Source organism: Oryzias latipes, chromosome 23 (genome assembly GCF_053564925.1).
Source record: "Oryzias latipes strain Hd-rR chromosome 23, Olatipes_Hd-rR_3.1".
NCBI lineage: Eukaryota > Metazoa > Chordata > Actinopteri > Beloniformes > Adrianichthyidae > Oryzias > Oryzias latipes.
In genome coordinates, this window is record NC_136259.1 from 5,064,005 (window position 1) to 5,081,901 (window position 17,897).

Consider the following 17,897-nt stretch of genomic DNA (forward strand, 5'->3'; position numbering starts at 1 on the left):
CGCGCTAATCTGAGGCGTTTGTCGGCGGCAGTGGAGGTCGGAAGCTCGGGAGCGGCGTCTCTGTCTCCCCCTCCTGTCCTCAGCCTGCGTTTCCCTCTTATTTTCCAGTCAGGCTCTCGCAGTTTAAAATGGCGGCGTTGAGCAGCGCCGAGTCCCCACCGCCCGTCTTCAACGGAGACACAGCGGAGCGGGAGTCCGGCAGGGAGCGAGGCCTGGACGGACTGGCCGCGGGCTTGGACTCCGCCAGCCCGTCGGGGATCCCCGGAGGTCCGCAGGATGAGGAGGTAAGCTCCGCGGCGGGGCTCTCGCAGGGCAGAGAGGGGGGGGAGCGCTGGCTCCGAGCGGAACCGCCGAGCCGCCCGGCGGACGGACAGGGGCGGAGGATGCGGGGCAGGCCCGCCGAGCAGCCTCGGCTTCTGCCGGGCTCGCCGCTGCGGCGGAGGACGCTGGCTCCTGCGTGTTTATGTCGGGCCTGCTCGCTCGGGTTTCCAGGCTCTCTGCAGCTGCAGCTCGGTGTGACACGAGCACACGCACTCGCTGCTGTTGACACAACAAAGACATGCAGTTTAGGGGTGCCTTGCACCGCGATGTGCGGGCACAGGTTTGATTCCCACCTCCCCGCCTGGGCTCCTCTCCTCGCAGGGGAGGTGATGGTGAGGATGGAAGGGATGCGGGACTGCACAGTTCGTGCTCGTGACGGTCTGTGCGTGAGTTGGTCTCCATAAGGCGGCTTTGTTTTTTGCACATTAAAGGTTGGACCCCCCCCCCAGCACCCCCATCCTTGCTCAACATCCCCCCGGCAGGGCCGCTCATACGGGGCTCTGCCACCTGTCCGCGGCGCTGCCCGGCCTGGCTGCGGGTCAGAGGCCTCCAGACAGCAGCGGGATCCTCACAAACTTCATCACGCAGCACACGCACGGAGACGCGCACACGTGCGTGTGAGCCCGCAGAGCAGCGACAGGAGGATCGTCAGTGGTCTGCTGGAGGTGGATGGAGCTCCATCACGGGAGGCTGATGCTGGGCGATGGTGCTGAAAGGGAAATCACAGCGGAACCCGGTCAATCCGAGGTCCAAACCCAATCTCAGGAAAAATGATCACAAACCAGCTCAAAGTTAGCCAAGAATCCAGCTCAAATGCGGGTTCATCTCTATAGAAACACTGAAGGAGAACATGTGAAAGGCCGAGTTGTTGCTTGTGTGGATCAGAACTGGGTCACTGACAGGTTCTGAACCCGCTCCTTCACCTTCATCATGTCTTCTTGCTGAAAACAGCAGCTCTACCTGTTCAGGGGAATCTCCTCTACTCTGCTAGCTCTTCATCGAGCTTCACCTATTTCATTTTCCTTTCTTTTGAGACTTCCAGAAGGTTCTTGACTCATTTTAGTTCCGGCATTGAACTTGAAATTCTTCATTTGTAATCTTGGTGTAGATGCTTTAGTCGCTCTTGGTCCTGTAAAAAGATGGGCTGAAGAAAGAGGTACGAAAGTCCAGCTGCTAGTGAAGAACCTCAGAGACTTGGGATGTGATTGGATTCATTGATGTGTGCAAGGAGACACTGACGGTTCCTCGTGTTTTTTGGAGGAGTGGGATCGTCATCTTTAAACTGTAGTATCTATGGTTCCTGTTGTCTTTGAGGTCTACAGATCTGAGACTTTCCCCAGGTTTCTTGTTTGATAGACCTTTCATCCCTTTTATCTAGAAGAGCCATCTGAAACAGTTAGGGTCGCATAGGATTACTTCTAGTGCCAATGAATTGATGGCAATTCAGTCGCCATTTTTTTGCGATTCGAATGCCACCTTGGTGGAGCCAGTCTTCAGTCATTGTTTCTATGACAACTACTCTCACCAGTCAGGAGAGAGATTGTAGGAAGTCCACACCTTTACCACTTGAAAGCAGGCTACACGAAATCTGTCAAACAAACATTGTCGATGTGAGAAAACATGCATTTATTTGAGGCATCTGATTGGTCAGTTTTTAACTTGAATAACTTTCACGTTGGAAAAATATCATGGAAAAAAAGGAGGATTATCAAGAACATGTAAAAATCAGATCAAGAATGGTTATTCTGACCAATAGAATGACTGAGTAACAGATGGTTAGTGTCTCAATAGAAGTCTATGGGATTTTGGCTTCTTGGACCCAGTGGGTGCTTCTTGTTTGATATGCCAGGGGGGAAGGGTCACTCAGTCCAGTTCTCACATAGAGTCAATGATCGTACCACCTCCGCAGCCGACCTGGACAGTTCACTGTGATCAAGCATGAAACAGGGCCAGACAAACAGACTGAACTCTCCCATCAAACCACGCAGAGAACATGGAACCCTGTTACCATGATGACCACGTTCTCCTTTCTTATGTCTAAGACATAACATGATTCAAGATTTGACTCTGCTCCCTCCACTTTGTTCAAAGTTTTTCAATTCTTTCCTTAGGAACGGTTTCTCTTTGAGTCATCATGAAAATGATTACTGATAAAGATATTTTTACTGGTCATACAGTCGTTTACGGAAACAAATGAACCTTGAAGTGTATCGGGCATACTGACTGGAGTTAGCTCCACCCAACTCCATTGTTCCACAAAATGGCAATCGAGCAAGCAGCTTCGAAAATATAAACAACTTTAAAAGTAGTCTGTGTAATGAAAGATCATTCTATGTAGGGCCTACTAACCTTTCAGGCTTTTTTACATCATGTTATTGAACCTGAAAAAATTAAATTGAATGTGTTAACAGAGAAGGCAGAGCTGTCTGTTACCCGCACCGAGCCCCTAAACTGCTCGGGAAGCAAGGGGTTACTTGCTCTACAATTCAATACAAGCCTCAGTTTTTGGGTCACAGTTTTGTTTCAGTATGATACGAATTGTGTATTACAAAAACACAAACCTAAAAGTTTAGAACAATATTTAAATTAGCTTATAAGCAAAAGAAAACCATCCAGTTGGCTTATAGTAAGCTTGGTTTAATATAATTAAAAAATAAGTCCTTTAGAAATTTAGTGTTTGACTCATTCAATGGAAATATATTGGTATTCAATTCAATTTTATTGATATAGCCCAATATTACAACAATAGTCATCTCAATCGGCTTAATACCGGTAATTGTATAAGAACATGAAATAAGTCATAGAACAAAAGGTAATGGCTAAACGAAACTAAAAAGACTAAGCTAAACTGGATATCCCGGCCCTTAGACCCTCCTTCTCGGCATGCGCTATAGATGCAACGATTTACTTTCTCCATGATTTGGTTCAATGGTGTAAAATACCGTTTGGTCTTAAACTAAGAACTGTGGCATCCCTATAAACTACATACCAAACATTAATCCTTTGACATCTGAGATGTCGTCACCAACACCTAAATAACGCGCTCTTTGACATACTGCAGCTTCTCAACCGTTTACGCGATCAACGTGAATCATCTGATCATCTGATGGACCACATCTGCAGCTGACCCAATCATGGCTGAACACAGAAACGCAAGGCTGCTTTTCACCTTGTCAGAACCCACTGGAGTGGCTTCAATTGCATAAGCGGTTGAAGAGTTATGGTAGTCGGAAAAAGGTCAACACTGGGTGGCAGTGGCTCAGGAGGTTGAGCAGGTCGTCCAATGATCGAAGGGTCGGCGATTCGATCCCAACTCTCCCCAGTCAACTGTTGTTGTGTCCTTGGGCAAGACACTTCACGCTCCCTGCCTCCAGTGTGCCCACTGTCCAGTCTACTAGTGTGTCTCAACTGGTGTGTGTGAATGCGTATGAATGTCCCAGTGATGGTCAGAGGGACTGCGAACTGGCAGCCACGCCTCTACCATCACCAAGTATACATGAGTGAATGAATAATGGACATGTAAGCGCTTTGACCGTCTGGAAAAGTGCAGATAAATCTAATCCATTATTATTATTACTTTTATGCCCTGGTGTTTTATCTTGCCTCCAAAAAATGCACGCACTGAACTATGGAAAAAATAAAGCTGAAATTTAATAGAAGCAAACACGCCCCCGGCTCCCCCAGACACAAATCTGTCATGAATTGTAAATAAAGCAAAAAACAACATTTTTTGGCACCACACTGGTCATGTGTTTGATGTGAAGTTGAACTTTTAAATATGGAAGTCAGTCGCTTCCTGTTTTCTACCCGACTCAAGTGGTCATTTGAGGAACTACAAACAGGTTTTTTATTCAGAAATAGAAGGAAGTTTAAACAGAGTTTGTGTCTCATTTCGAGCGTCCATGATATTGAGACTACTTTGTTTGTGTTGAGGTTGTTCTCTGTTGGAGCTTAGCTAGCTGCTGCTGGGTTTTCTGCTCGGTTATACTCCAGCTAAAGATGCCCCATCCAGGGCATTTCCTCACATCCTACTATACTGTTTTTTAAACTTTGTCAACAGATCTTTACATTTACCGATTTTATCTGAGACCATACACACTTGGGTGTAACTGCTGTTCTCAGTCTCAGCAGCGTCCAGCATTCTGCTGGTTTGTGAGCATCTCTAGTTTACCGGGTTTCTGTTTCCATGAAACAGCCTCCATGCCTGATTCAGAAGCTTGTCTGGAAAAAACGGGTTGAGCTTCACCAGATTCAAAAACATGCAGACTAAAGCTGTTTCTTACCCTCTGTCTGACTTCACCTGCCTGGCTCGTGTCCATAAGGCATGAAATGACAGAGCTGAAGCAAAGGTCAGAGGGACCTCTTACCATCTGCCAGAGCCAGTTTCCTTGGGTCCTCTATGATAAAGAGAACAGATACGGCTACCTCCTCACAAGTTCAGGTCAAGCAGTCGCATACTAGTTTTTCTGACACACAGACAAACACAGTGCAGTGACGATAAAGGCCTGAAGAAGAGTTTGAAACGGACCAAGAATCCTCCACAGTCACTCCAAACGAAGAGAAGCGGATGAAAGAAGCTCTGCAGATGTTCAGTTTATTCACTCACCATCCAGTGAACGGAGTGCAGGTTTTTAAACACGCATGTATAAACCATCAGCTGTCCTGTCGTGACGTCTCCAAACATCTGTACTCAGGAGCTCAGTGAATTCTTGGAAAAAGACGTCCACTCCTGAAATATCCACATTGCTAAATATTCCACAGTCAGCTGTCAGTGGGGTTATAACAGAGGTAGAGACAAAGACGGACAACAACTCAACCATGACGTGTTACAGCATGTAAACTGAGGGGGTTCACGGGATGGAGAGGCTCATGGAGTCACCAACTTAATGCAGACCTCCAAACTTCATCAGTTCTTTGAAGGGGTTTCCATGGTGATCTGCCGCATTCAACCATCCATCTCCAAAGGCTGCAGTGTGTGGATGTAGGGGTGTAAAGTTGCTTCACTACTAGGACAGTGGTTCAAATGGCTTTTGAATGATAACCAATGTCACTACCTAGTCTGGTTTGGTTTGGTCTCACATACGGAGCTTTCAGAAGAGAACCAAAAGCTGAAGGAAACCAAACCGCCTGGAGTTTGAACACAGTTCCAAAGGCCTCTCCAGTAGAAGCATTGTTGGCTGTTAACGAGACAAAGAAAAAAACAAGAAGAAGAAAATCGTCTCATCAGGTTTATCCTGCAAATACGCTGAATAACGCGTAGTAATGAGTAACTGTACCCCCTCTTTTTACCACCTTAAGACGTTTTCCATCGTTTTCCTACATCCTGCCTTGTTGTTTTGTACTCTTGGGAGTGTACTGGAGCCTTTTGTCAGGGGCCTCAAAAGTTTTCAGAGTAGGAGGCCACTGAGGAGAAAGTAAGAGGCACTGGTAGTGGTTGACTGGGGGTGGGGTCTTCCCCTAGGAACATTTTGAAAATAGGGGCGTTTTCTAGACATCTAGGGCATTATTCCAGCTGATTTGAAAGCAGTAGAGAAGGGGGCTTTAGTACTTAACTTCTACTCTATCACTGATTACAACTACGATTTCCCCCAACCTGTTTTCCTGTGACTGCTCATCAAAACGGCAAAAAAACAAATTCGGAAGTGACCTGGCCTTTTAACTGATGAGCTTTTTTTTCAAAAATCCTAGAAGAACATGTCAACAAAACCTCCTGACACAACATTTCCTGGAACTTGCAGGGAAAGGAAATGGTGAATAAAAGTTGACTTTTAACTGCCAAAAAGAGTAACAAAAGAACCTGTGAGATCTATTTTCTGTTTAAATTACATTCAATCAATAATAATCTTTTTCAGAAATTCACAGAGTGATATTAAAAACGGCAGTGGTCCAATGACGTATTGTAGTGTATGCAGATATTTAACCAAAAGCTGTGGAGAACCTTACTAAGATTTTCAGGCCTTTTTAGTCATGAATCCAGCAACATGACATTTTTATCATTACTATTTGCTGCAAGCGAATAAATGAAGCTTTGGTTCATCATCATGAAGTAGCAGACAACTGCTTCACTCCTCGGCGGGACATTTTTCGCCAGGTGCTTTTCAGGCCCCTGCTTTGTAAAACCTTAAAATGTTTACTCCCTTTAGGTCACTTCTCATTCAAGTGAACCAAGGCCCTCACTTAAAATCCGTACTGGAACCAGTCTTGGTGGGAATCAATCCAGTTAGTGTGACTGTCCCCTACAGCGGGTCGCCTCCGGACTGAGAGGGACAAGTCTGAGGGAGACTGAGAGGCAGACGTTCTGAGAATCAGCAGAGTCTGAGCTTCAGACATGAACACCTCTGAACCCGTGGAAACTGGGTTTCCCCCAGTGGGAGAAGTGAAGTTATTATTTTCTAAATTTAAAGTCCCATTAGCTGCCACACACCCGTGAGTGTAAAACTTGTTCTTTGCATTTGAATCCTCTTCTGGGGGAGTGGTGAGCCACATGGTTGTTTAAACCCCCCCCAGTCCAACCTCTTATTGTTCGAGTGTCTAGCAGGGAGGCACTGAGTTCCATGTCCAGAGTCTAGTATGACCTGACTATGGATTTGAACCTGCAACCACCCACTCTGTTATCAGGCCACTGAGCTGGAAAGATCTCCAGAAGACCTGAAGCTGTTGTGGCTGAAAGGGGGAGGGGCCAAAGTCTTATCTAAATCCAATAATAATGAATTGTATGTAGATTAGTTTACATTTACAATGGTAGTTCTGATTCATGTTTACTCTGATTTCTATTTCTGATTTAGTCTTTGGTTATCTTCTCTGAATGCAGTTTGTGTTAGATTGGAACTTTTATTTTACAGACACCTTTTTTTAGTATGCAATATATTTAAAATAGAAATAACTAATGAAAGACAAATGGCTCAAGAAATGTATGCTAAATATTATTAAGAGTTCTGAAGGTTTAAAACTGATCCAAAGTAAATCACACAAGTGTGAGAGATCCAGTTATTGGTCAGAAAACTAAAATTACTTTGATCAAATTGCTCTTTAATGTCATCTCAATGAATAATCTACAGTACAGACCAAAGGTTTGGACACACCTTCTCATTCAAAGAGTTTTCTTTATTTTCATGACTATGAAATTTGAAGGCATCAAAACTATTAATTAACATATTTGGAATTATGTACATAACAAAAAAGTGTGAAACAACTGAAAATATGTCACATTCTAGGTTCTTCATAGTAACCACTTTTTGCTTTGATTACTGCTTTGTACACTCTTGGTATTCTCTTGATGAGCTTCTAGAGGTAGTCACCTGAAATGGTCTTCCAACAGTCTTGAAGGAGTTCCCAGAATGCTTAGCACTTGTTGGCCCTTTTGTCTTCACTCTGCGGTCCAGCTCACCCCAAACCATCTGGATTGGGTTCAGGTCCGGTGACTGTGGAGGCCAGGTCATCTGGCGCAGCCCCCCATCACTCTCCTTCTTGGTCAAATAGCCCTTACACAGCCTGGAGGTGTGTTTGGGGTCATTGTCCTGTTGAAAAATAAATGATGGTCCAACTAAACCTGAACCAGATGGAATAGCATGCTGCTGCAAGATGCTGTGGTAGCCATGCTGGTTCAGTATGCCTTCAATTTTGAATAAATCCCCAACAATGTCACCAGCAAAGCACCCCCACACCATCACACCTCCTTCTCCATGCTTCACGGTGGGAACCAGGCATGTAGAGTCCATCCGTTCACCTTTTCTGCGTCACACAAAGACACTGTGGTTGGAACCAAAAATCTCCAGTTTGGACTCATCAGACCAAAGCACAGATGTCCACTGGTCTGATGTCCCTTCCTTATGTTCTTTAGCCCAAACAAGTCTCTTCTGCTTGTTGCCTTTCTTTAGCAGTGGTTTCCTAGCAGATATTCCACCATGAAGGCCTGATTCACTCAGTCTCCTTTGAACAGTTGTTGTAGAGATGTGTCTGCTGCTAGAACTCTGTGTGCCATTGACCTGCTCTCTAATCTGAGCTGCTGTTAACCTGCCATTTCTGAGGCTGCTGACTCGGATGAACTTATCCTCTGCAGCAGAGGTGACTCTTGGTCTTCCTTTCCTGGGGCGGTCCGCATGTGAGCCAGTTTCTTTGTAGCGCTTGATGGTTTTTGTGACTGCCCTTGGAGACACTTTCAAAGTTTTCCCAATTTTTGGGACTGACTGACCTTCATTTCTTAATGTAATGATGGCCACTCGTTTTTCTGTGCTTAGCTGCTTTTTCTAACAGTCTATTCAATTGGACTATCAGCTGTGTATCCACCCGCTTCTGCACAACACAACTGATGGTTCCAACCCCATTTATAAGGCAAGAAATCACACCTATTAAACCTGACAGGGCACACCTGTGAAGTGAAAAACATTTCAGGTGACTACCTCTTAAAGCTCATCAAGAGAATGCTGCGTTTACATGGACAAAAGTAATCAGAAGGAACGCCTGATCGGAAGAAAAAATGCGTCATGTAAACACGCCGTTCGGAATACTCTGCCCCGATCAGACTCGTTCGGATCAAAATTTCTTTCCGATCGAGATAGGTGGGTTATGCCGATTGTTGACCCGATCGTTGTGCATGTAAACGGTTCATTCCAATCGTCTGTCAATACTGCTCTGGTTTACGTCATGCATAGATGATGTTTCGCTCCAGAGAAAGCTTTGGAGCCCAAAGAGGACCGACCGGCTGCTCTACGGACGCCCCGTGTGAAGCCAGTGGACCGAGCGGACCGTGTCTCTGAGCAGAGCAGCCGGACTTATAGCTTTGTGTTTGAGGGGAGGGGAGGATGCTTTGTTACGTGTGCGTTTTGTTGTTTTGTTATGTGTGGGAGACTTCGGACTGCGATCCGTCCCGCCGCTCTGGGTTAACAAGCTGCTTGAGTGGAGCTCGGACTGCCAGCTCACACAGCGGCTTTGGGGCGGTGTGTGAGCTTTTCAAAGCAGAAATGTCGCTCAGTCCTTAGAAACCCTTCAAACAATCACGTGGATTTGTGTTTCCAGTCGTGTCCCGATAAAATAAAGGCTGATGTTATTCCCACATATTTACGTGCAACCAGGATGCAGATTGCAGCATTTCCAGCATGGATTTTATGTTCATCCAGGCTAAATTTTGTTGTTAGCGCGTGTTAGCCTTCTCTTAACCCTTTTTTCAGCTCCGTTCTTCCACAAACAAGCAATGACCCACAGATTAAAATTAAAATGATGAGCGAAAAGGCACTTCATAATAACTATAACAATAATTAAAGCATGTGTAGAAAATCATCTCGTATATTACGGAGCTGCTGCATGAATGTATGTTGCAGCTCAGCTTGTTTACAGCGGGACTCATTTCCTCTTCCGGTATTTGAAAGAGAAGTGCGCATGTGCAAATGATTTATTCCGAATGAAAGTGTGGCCCATGTACACGGTTGAATTCTAATCTGATCATTGATACGATCAAGATATTTTGCACATGTAACAGTGTGCAAAGCAGTAATCAAAGCAGAAGATGGCTACTTTGAAGAACCTACAATATGACAGATTTTCAGTTGTTTCACACTTTTTTGTTATGTACATAATTCCACATGTGTTAATTCATAGTTTTGATGTCTTCAGTGTGAATCTACAATTTTCATAGTCATGAAAATAAAGAAAACTCCTTGAATGAGAAGGTGTGTCCAAACCTTTGGTCTGTACTGTATAAACTCAGAAATAATCTGAAGTCCACATGAGACTTTATCTGTGGGTAAACAAAAACATCACAGCATTTTTAGGAGCCTAGTTCCAGAGAGAGAACCGCAAATCTCCTGAATCCTCCAAAATTCATTGAAAGTTTGTTGAAGTTTTAAAAGGGATCAACAATTTTGAAGGACCTGCGGTTTATCCATTTCATTTTCTAAAGAAAAGCCAAACAGATCACACCTGACCTCAAACATTAGTATTATTTTATTTTGGTAAATTATTCAAATCTTTGCTTCTTTAACCCTTGTGCTGTCTTAGATGACCCCACCCTTACATTGACGTGTTCTCCCTACCATGATAAAGGTGGATAAAGGTGGAAAGATTTCATGTAATCCATGGACACCAGTGAAGATCACAAATCATTGAAGAAAAAAGGTTCAGCGCACTGTCTAGTGGGTCTAGATGACCCAACTACCAATGGTAAAGTGCCTAGGATAGCACAAGGGTTACATTTTGTAGCTCTTGTAGCACCAGGCATGTGACCTGCGTTCTTGTGGGTTCTTGAATGCGCATTTCCCTCTGGACAAGCGGCGAGGGGCTTCTTCATTCCTTATTTTCTTTTTCTACTGTTTACCAGCGCATGTCCACCACCTACAGTCCGAAGAGGCTTGGTCCAAAAACGTCAAAGCGGTGCAAATCTCGTAAATTTTGCTCCAGACTTTTTCTTACTCACCGGTGTTCTGAGATATGAACTACTCTGTGACATATAGATCTAGCTGGGCACAAACCACAATCAGTCATTTATCCTCCATGATGAGTTTTCAAATGGTTGGCACTTCTTTGAGTTAAAGGGGACGCCATCCATACGCCACTACCAAATCGGAGTCCCTGATTGGTCAAAGTTCCACCAGGTTTATCTTTCAACGCATGTACAATGGCCACACATTTGAAGCCCAAAATGGTTGAAGGAACCTTTATAGCCATGGATTAACATGAGGGCTTTGAATGTGGAAGCCCAATATGCATATTCATTTACCTTTACATAGGCTTTTGGTCGAAAATGGCCGCTTGAACAGGAGAGGTGTGAATGTAGCTTTTCTCCTGATCAGCTGTAAGTCAAACTCCTGCCTAAAATGTCTCATTTCTAACCTCTGATGAATCGCTTGGCTATGCTGGAGGGCTGCTCTGTTATGACTTTCAACTAAAGTCTAAGAAATGAACACGCAGAGTAAGAAATGACGCCTTGGCTCAGGGTTTGTGTAAGTTTGCTGCAGCACTCGAAAAGCTGAACCAAAATACTCTTGGAGAATTAAAGGTGATCAAGCCGTTGTGTCTCTGCAGATCTGGAACATCAAGCAGATGATCAAGCTGACACAGGAGCACCTGGAGGCTCTTTTGGACAAGTTTGGAGGCGAACACAATCCTCCATCCATCTATTTGGAGGTGAGACCAGTTTGACCAGAACCTTTATTCAAGTAAAAGCTGGAGGTTGATGTTCTGCCCGCTTGTCTGCAATGTTCCTCCAGGCCTATGAAGAGTACACCAGTAAGCTGGATGCGCTGCAGCAACGGGAGCAGCAGCTGCTGGAGGCCATGGGGAACGGCGGCGACTTCTGCAGCCCCTCCCCTGTGCCAGCCCTGCTGGAGGTCAAGATGGGAAGCCTGGGGGTCGGAGGGGGGGTCCAGTCCTTTGCCTCGGCGCCCAACAGTTTAGCGGTCCTGCAGACTCCCACAGACGCCGTCCGAGGCAACCCTCGGTCCCCACAGAAGCCCATCGTCAGGGTCTTCCTGCCCAACAAGCAGAGAACAGTGGTAAGTCTGATGACTCATTCATTTACTCTGAGAAACCCCAGAGCACTTCACTTTCCCTCCACATGTGTTTTAAATAATAAGCAAATGATCACATGAAAACATCTTGTGGGTTCTGCTTTGACTATACGGTTTTAATGACCATGAATGCATCATCCAATGGGAGGGCCTGAAACCTTTATTTAAATAGAGGTTTTCAATGACCTCCAGCATGGTTGTGTCTACAGAAAAGGCTGAAAAGGTCATAGAATGGGGTCCAGGGTTCCTGTACAGCAGCACATGCGCAACAGAGAGGTTGAGGAAGATGAGTCTGGAGGAAGTTCTGCTTTTTCCTGATATGTAAAACCTCTGAGGGCGTGTTCTGTTTGTCACAACTCCACTTCCTCAGTGGCAGCATGCCAACGTTTACTTAGTGCTTCAAAGGGGAGAAGATATTATCAGGTCTGCATCTACCTGGCTGTCAGTGAACAGGATCTCCTGTTACTTCTAACCAGATCAGTCCAGGGTACACCAACTCCGTTTGTAATGTCTGAACCATTGACTGTATATGAGAACTGGACTGAGTGAGTTTGACATCACTCATAGAAGATGTCTTATTTCTGGCTCCAATGCGTGATGTCAATACAGTCACCGTTATCCGTGATATGGATGCCTTCCATGTTTTGACCATGTTGGACTGTCAATAAGCAGTGATTGGTCCAGGTAGGTCTGAGTAATCGTTTCTATGGCAACCACCAATCAGGAGTGAGCTTGTTGGAAGTCCACACCCCTACCACTGTGAGCAGGCTCCACGAAATGTGTCAAACGGTTTCAACGTGAGACCACCTACTTTTATTGAGGCATCTGATTGAACTACAAAAAATATCGTGAAAAAATGAGGATTATGAAGAACATGTTAAGAAAAAAGGTATCACATCAAGTATGGTTACTCTGACCAATAGAACGACTGACTAACAGCTGTTTATTTCGCTATAGATTCTATGGAATTTTTGGCTTCTTGGAACCAACAGTACTTCCTGTTTTGAACAGGTCAATGGTCTGAGCCTGATTGGTCCTTAGTGATATGTGTGGTCCTCAGGTTCCAGCCCGCTGCGGGATGACGGTGAGAGACTCCTTGAAGAAGGCTCTGATGATGAGGGGACTCATACCCGAGTGCTGCGCCGTCTACAGGATACAGGACGGGTGAGTCTGACACCATCTGCCCTACTCAAGGAAACCAAAGCCTTTTCTTCTAAGGAGGAGGATCACAATGAGTGATGGCAGAAATGTCTATAGGGCGCATCAGATCGTAACGTGTATCATCAACGTATTGGTCTTATGCCCTATAATTATTTTTAATGGTATAGGTTGATTCGATTCGATTCTGCCTCAGACCGATCGATCTGTTCTATACCAGGAATAGAAATCGTTTTGTGGATTAATCGTTACGCCTCTAGTTTGGATCTAGATTCCAGACGTTCATGGATCTATTTGTCTACAAGTTGATGCATCAGAATGGAGCAGAGCAGGGAGCTTGAGGTCCGCTCAGTGTATTTTGTACGTCACAAATAATCTCTTTTTTTTTTTTTTGTCTGCTCCTGATTTGGAAAAAGAAATACTCCAAAATGTAATTTCAAGCATCATTTTCTATAAAAATGTCCTCAATCATTTGAAAAATGCCATAAAAACATGTTCAAAACACTATTTTCCTCCGTTTAGGTCTTTAACCATCGTTCTGCACTGTTGAAACTGACTTGTTCAAGTCATGAATAACATGGAGACCAGAGAAAGTGGCAAATGAGAAATTTAAAGCTATTTATTACAAAAGTTAGAGGTATATGTTAGCGTAATATGCAGATGTGTGCGGTGATGAGCTGGTGGAAATGTTGAGTGTTGTAAATACAGTACAGACGCCCCAACGAGGACCTGCAGCACACAGAAGTAACATCCAACAGGCGAAAACTATTGAGTCTGAGAGCTCAACAGGTCAGGCCAGTTTTCTATGGAAACCAGAGTGGGCGCAGATCCGTGTGTGGCAATGTGTTTGGCAACGGGCTGCAACTTCTCCTCTAAAGTACTTTCACTTTTGGTGCCAGAGAGAAGAAGCCCATAGGCTGGGACACCGACATCTCCTGGCTGACGGGGGAGGAGCTGCATGTGGAGGTGCTGGAGAACGTGCCGCTCACCACTCACAACTTTGTAAGTAGGGGGTAAGGGGGCTGAGGTGCAGCGTCCGAATCCTCTAACCTTGACTTTCTGTCTGTGTGCTTCACAGGTGAGGAAGACCTTCTTCACTCTGGCCTTCTGTGATTTCTGCAGAAAGCTGCTCTTCCAGGGTTTCCGCTGTCAGACCTGTGGCTACAAGTTCCACCAGCGCTGCAGCACCGAGGTCCCCCTCATGTGTGTCAACTACGACCAGCTGGAGTAAGTCCAGAGAGTCCACCTCCTCACCTCGCGGGTGTGTTTCCAGGCCGCCATGTTTGTTCTAGCGCCCCATTAGCTGTCATGCGTTTGCTCTCCCCCCATCTGCATTCGGGAACCCCGTGGGTGTTTAACCTTCCAATCCAACCCTTAATGCTGAGTGTCAACCAGGGAGACACTAGGTCCCATTTTTAAAGTCTTTGGTTTGACCCAGCCATGAACTCGCGACCTTCCCGTCTCCGGGTGGACACTCTACCACAGGGCCACTGAGCTGGTTCATGGCTTGTCTCCTGTCTGAGCTGTTGGAGTTCTCATTTATCACTCGTTTATTTTCTGCAGTTTGTTGCTCGTGTCAAAGTTCTTTGAGCACCACCCGTTCAGCCATGAGGAGGTCTCCTCAGAGGGAACCACCCCCGTGTCTGAAGTCTGTCCACACCTCCCCCTCACCGACTCCACAGGGTGAGCCTTCGTCCTCTCGCTTTTCGGAGGGGTTTGGCAGTCAAGTGGCCTTAAGGCTCATTGATCTACTCTTTGTTCTGTCTTCAGGTCTATATGTCACCCCACTCTGTCCCCCTCCAAGTCCATCCCCATCCCGCCTAGTTACCGACCCAACGAGGAAGACCACCGCAACCAGTTTGGCCAGCGGGACCGCTCGTCCTCGGCCCCCAACGTCCATATCAACACCATTGAGCCTGTCAACATCGATGTGAGTTTCTCTGTAAAATCACCAACCACCATTTCCCAAAACGGTTTCACCTCAAAGGAGCTCACTGCTCTCCACAGCCTGACGAAGACGCAGACGTCTCCTTTGATTGATTTATTGATTGATTGATTGATTTTACGCTTTGTAGTCAAAGCAGTGAAGAATTCACACAGATTTATCAAACTCATTACAGAAATGATGAACTTCATCAATTAAAAAATATAAAGCAAAACAAAAAAACATTTGCTTAATTAAATATTGTGATCATTACCTGAAGTCATGTAAAACTTGCTTTATTTCTTGAAAAGGATGGGAAGAATCGAGCTTATAAAATCCCAACCCTAATAAATGAATAAATTTGACAGTTTTACACAGTTTTTGTAATCCCGTTCTGATCAGTAAATCTCTTTTCAAGTAACAGAATCCAGGGTTTATGAAGGATTGATTATCTTCAGAAAACATTCATTCATGCTGTCAGTAAACAGTAGTTGATCTGTAATAATCATTGATTATCATTAGAACTAATTAAACCAGTAATTATTGCTACACATTGCAGATCGAGTAGATAAGATCAATAGCTTATTCTAATTTAAAACATGTCAGTAATCATTGTTGCACATTACATAATGATGAGGTTAGTGTCGTGGCAGAAATCTGAATGTATCGGTTCTAAATCAAAGTACTTTCCTCATCCATCACTATGATTTTGAATGAGTTATCACTAGTTGGTTTGTGTTTATTCGCATAATTATGGTTCAATTGAAACTGTGTAATTGAGAATTTGTGTTTTTTCGACATTCCTAGATTTTTGATAACGTTTGTGTGTAAAGGAAACGCAGATACTGACCGGTTTAAACTGAATGGGGAAAAAGGAATCATTTACATTTTGACTGTGACTTTCTCAGTCCATTTCCTCTGGCTGATGTTTCCCTCCCTTGTTCCAGGACCTTATTCGGGATCAGGGCCTGCAGAGGTCTGACGGAGGTGAGATCCCAGTCTTTACCCATGTGCCCCCCTCAACCTGGAACTCCACCTGTCCATCATTATGTCTGAGGGCTGTAGTGCACAGCAGCCCAAGGCAGAAGCATGTCAACGTTAAAGCCAACAGTGAACGATGCCTTCATGTACACACAATTTCAATTCCATGGCCATTTGCAAACAGGAATTTCTACATTCAAGCTTTGTCTTAGGTTTAAATGATGCAAATTAACATTTATCATAACTGCATAGAAAACACATTGAGGTGAAAATTACAGCAACTTTTGTCAAATCTGTTTCACAGCCAATTCACAGAGTTTTAGTGCATCTTACTGCACTTTTTCAAATTAGCTTAAATCTATGCTCATCTTTTCTATAGTATGTGGCATTCTTGCTTTCAGACTTTTCTTCTAGTAACCACAGAACAGATGTCAGAGTGTCAGCGCACTTCTGCTGATGGAGGAGGTTTAAAAAAAACAACACGATGACCTGACAGAACCAGCAGGGGTTGGTTAAAGGAGTCCTTTTGAATTTACGGTCTAGTCTTCATAAAGACTTCTTAGCTGTTGGGGTGAATCCTCTCCCATCATTAAATACGTCAAATGTCTGTCAGACATCGTCACACGTGCTGATGATTGCTGAGGTGTTTCTGCTCATTCGTCAGATTCGCTGAGCTCCGTTTCTAGCGGCTTTTAGTCACAGTTTTAAAGAAGTTTATTGGCGGTCTTCAAACCGAGGGCTACCATGACACTGAGCCTCAGAGAGGACGGCTCAGTGAACTCCCCATCACTGGACTTATGTGACACAGGACAGGAGGAAGCAGCTCCTCATAACTGAATGCGCCTTTGAGAGCCAAACTGACACTTCCTGTCTTGATCACGGTGCTTGTATGTTTGTGTAAATGTGACTGAGATGCTTGCATAAAAACATCTAAGTTCAAAGCCCCCCCTTCACAAATTTATGACCTACTGTTGGATTTGGGGGGGTCCCTAGTGTTTTAGGAAGAAAGTCAGCCGAAGGAGACTTGTCTCTGCCAACAAACCTGAGATTACAGAAACAAACTCTGGGTTCGTGCTCTGAGGTTCTGACTGCAGGTGGACTGGAGATGACGTCAAGTTTGAAATCTCCAGCTTTCATGAGCCTCACACACCTGATCCACCTTCTTCTTCATCATCATCCTCCCTCAGGCTCCACTACCGGTCTATCGGCCACGCCTCCAGCCTCGCTACCTGGCTCTCTGACCAACGTCAAAGTCCCACAGAAGTCGCCGTGTCAACAGAGGGAGCGCAAGTCGTCTTCATCCTCTGAGGATCGCAATAAGATGGTGAGAGGCGTCAGTCAGGGCTGTGCCGCGGCACAGCGTGTGGTCGCTCTGACTTCCTGTCCTGTGGAGCAGAAACCGCTGGGCAGGAGAGACTCCAGCGACGACTGGGAGATCCCGGAAGGCCAGATCACTTTGGGTCAGAGGATAGGCTCCGGATCCTTCGGAACCGTCTTTAAGGGAAAATGGCACGGTATGGATCCAACCAGCATTATTTTGTAGACTCTTCTGAGTCATGTAACCTCTCTGCTCTCCTTCAAGCCAAAACAATCCAAGATGGCAGCTCAAACTGGAGCTTCTGCTCTGTTTAGTTCAGAACATTACCAGTCTGTGTGCACCCATACAGACTTTAAGGTTTCATTCAGTACCATGTCAATCCCCTGAAAAACAAAGACGGAAAGAAAGACTTCTGGGATTCGGTCACTGTGAAAATGCAGCCGTCTCATCATACAGAGCTGGATATCAGTGATGTTTACTGTCACCTGCTAAGAGAAGTCCTCACCTTATACCCCCCAGAACATAAATGTACAAAAGTATAGACTGGTATCTGTAATCAGGATGAAGTAAAATGTCTTCACTGTAAGAATGAAGTAGATAGCTAACTGCCGGGGTAGGTCATAAATATTACAGCTACTTTCAGGAACATTGTAGTCAGAGTTGGAGACAAATAATTATCTAGTCCATACACTAC

At 45.0% G+C, this 17,897-nt stretch overlaps 1 protein-coding gene across 1 annotated transcript in view; it reads left to right on the top strand.

Moving 5' to 3' along the window:
• braf (B-Raf proto-oncogene, serine/threonine kinase) overlaps positions 1-17,897 on the top strand; it is a 27,458-nt gene continuing 9,561 nt past the window's right edge. The window contains exons 1-11 of the mRNA XM_023952366.2: positions 1-284; positions 11,338-11,439; positions 11,523-11,807; positions 12,883-12,986; positions 13,880-13,982; positions 14,059-14,207; positions 14,544-14,663; positions 14,751-14,910; positions 15,852-15,891; positions 17,073-17,209; positions 17,282-17,399. Of these exons, the coding sequence (XP_023808134.1) occupies positions 129-284; positions 11,338-11,439; positions 11,523-11,807; positions 12,883-12,986; positions 13,880-13,982; positions 14,059-14,207; positions 14,544-14,663; positions 14,751-14,910; positions 15,852-15,891; positions 17,073-17,209; positions 17,282-17,399 (1,474 nt within the window). The 5' untranslated portion in view covers positions 1-128. The remainder of the gene's footprint in view (positions 285-11,337; positions 11,440-11,522; positions 11,808-12,882; positions 12,987-13,879; positions 13,983-14,058; positions 14,208-14,543; positions 14,664-14,750; positions 14,911-15,851; positions 15,892-17,072; positions 17,210-17,281; positions 17,400-17,897) is intronic.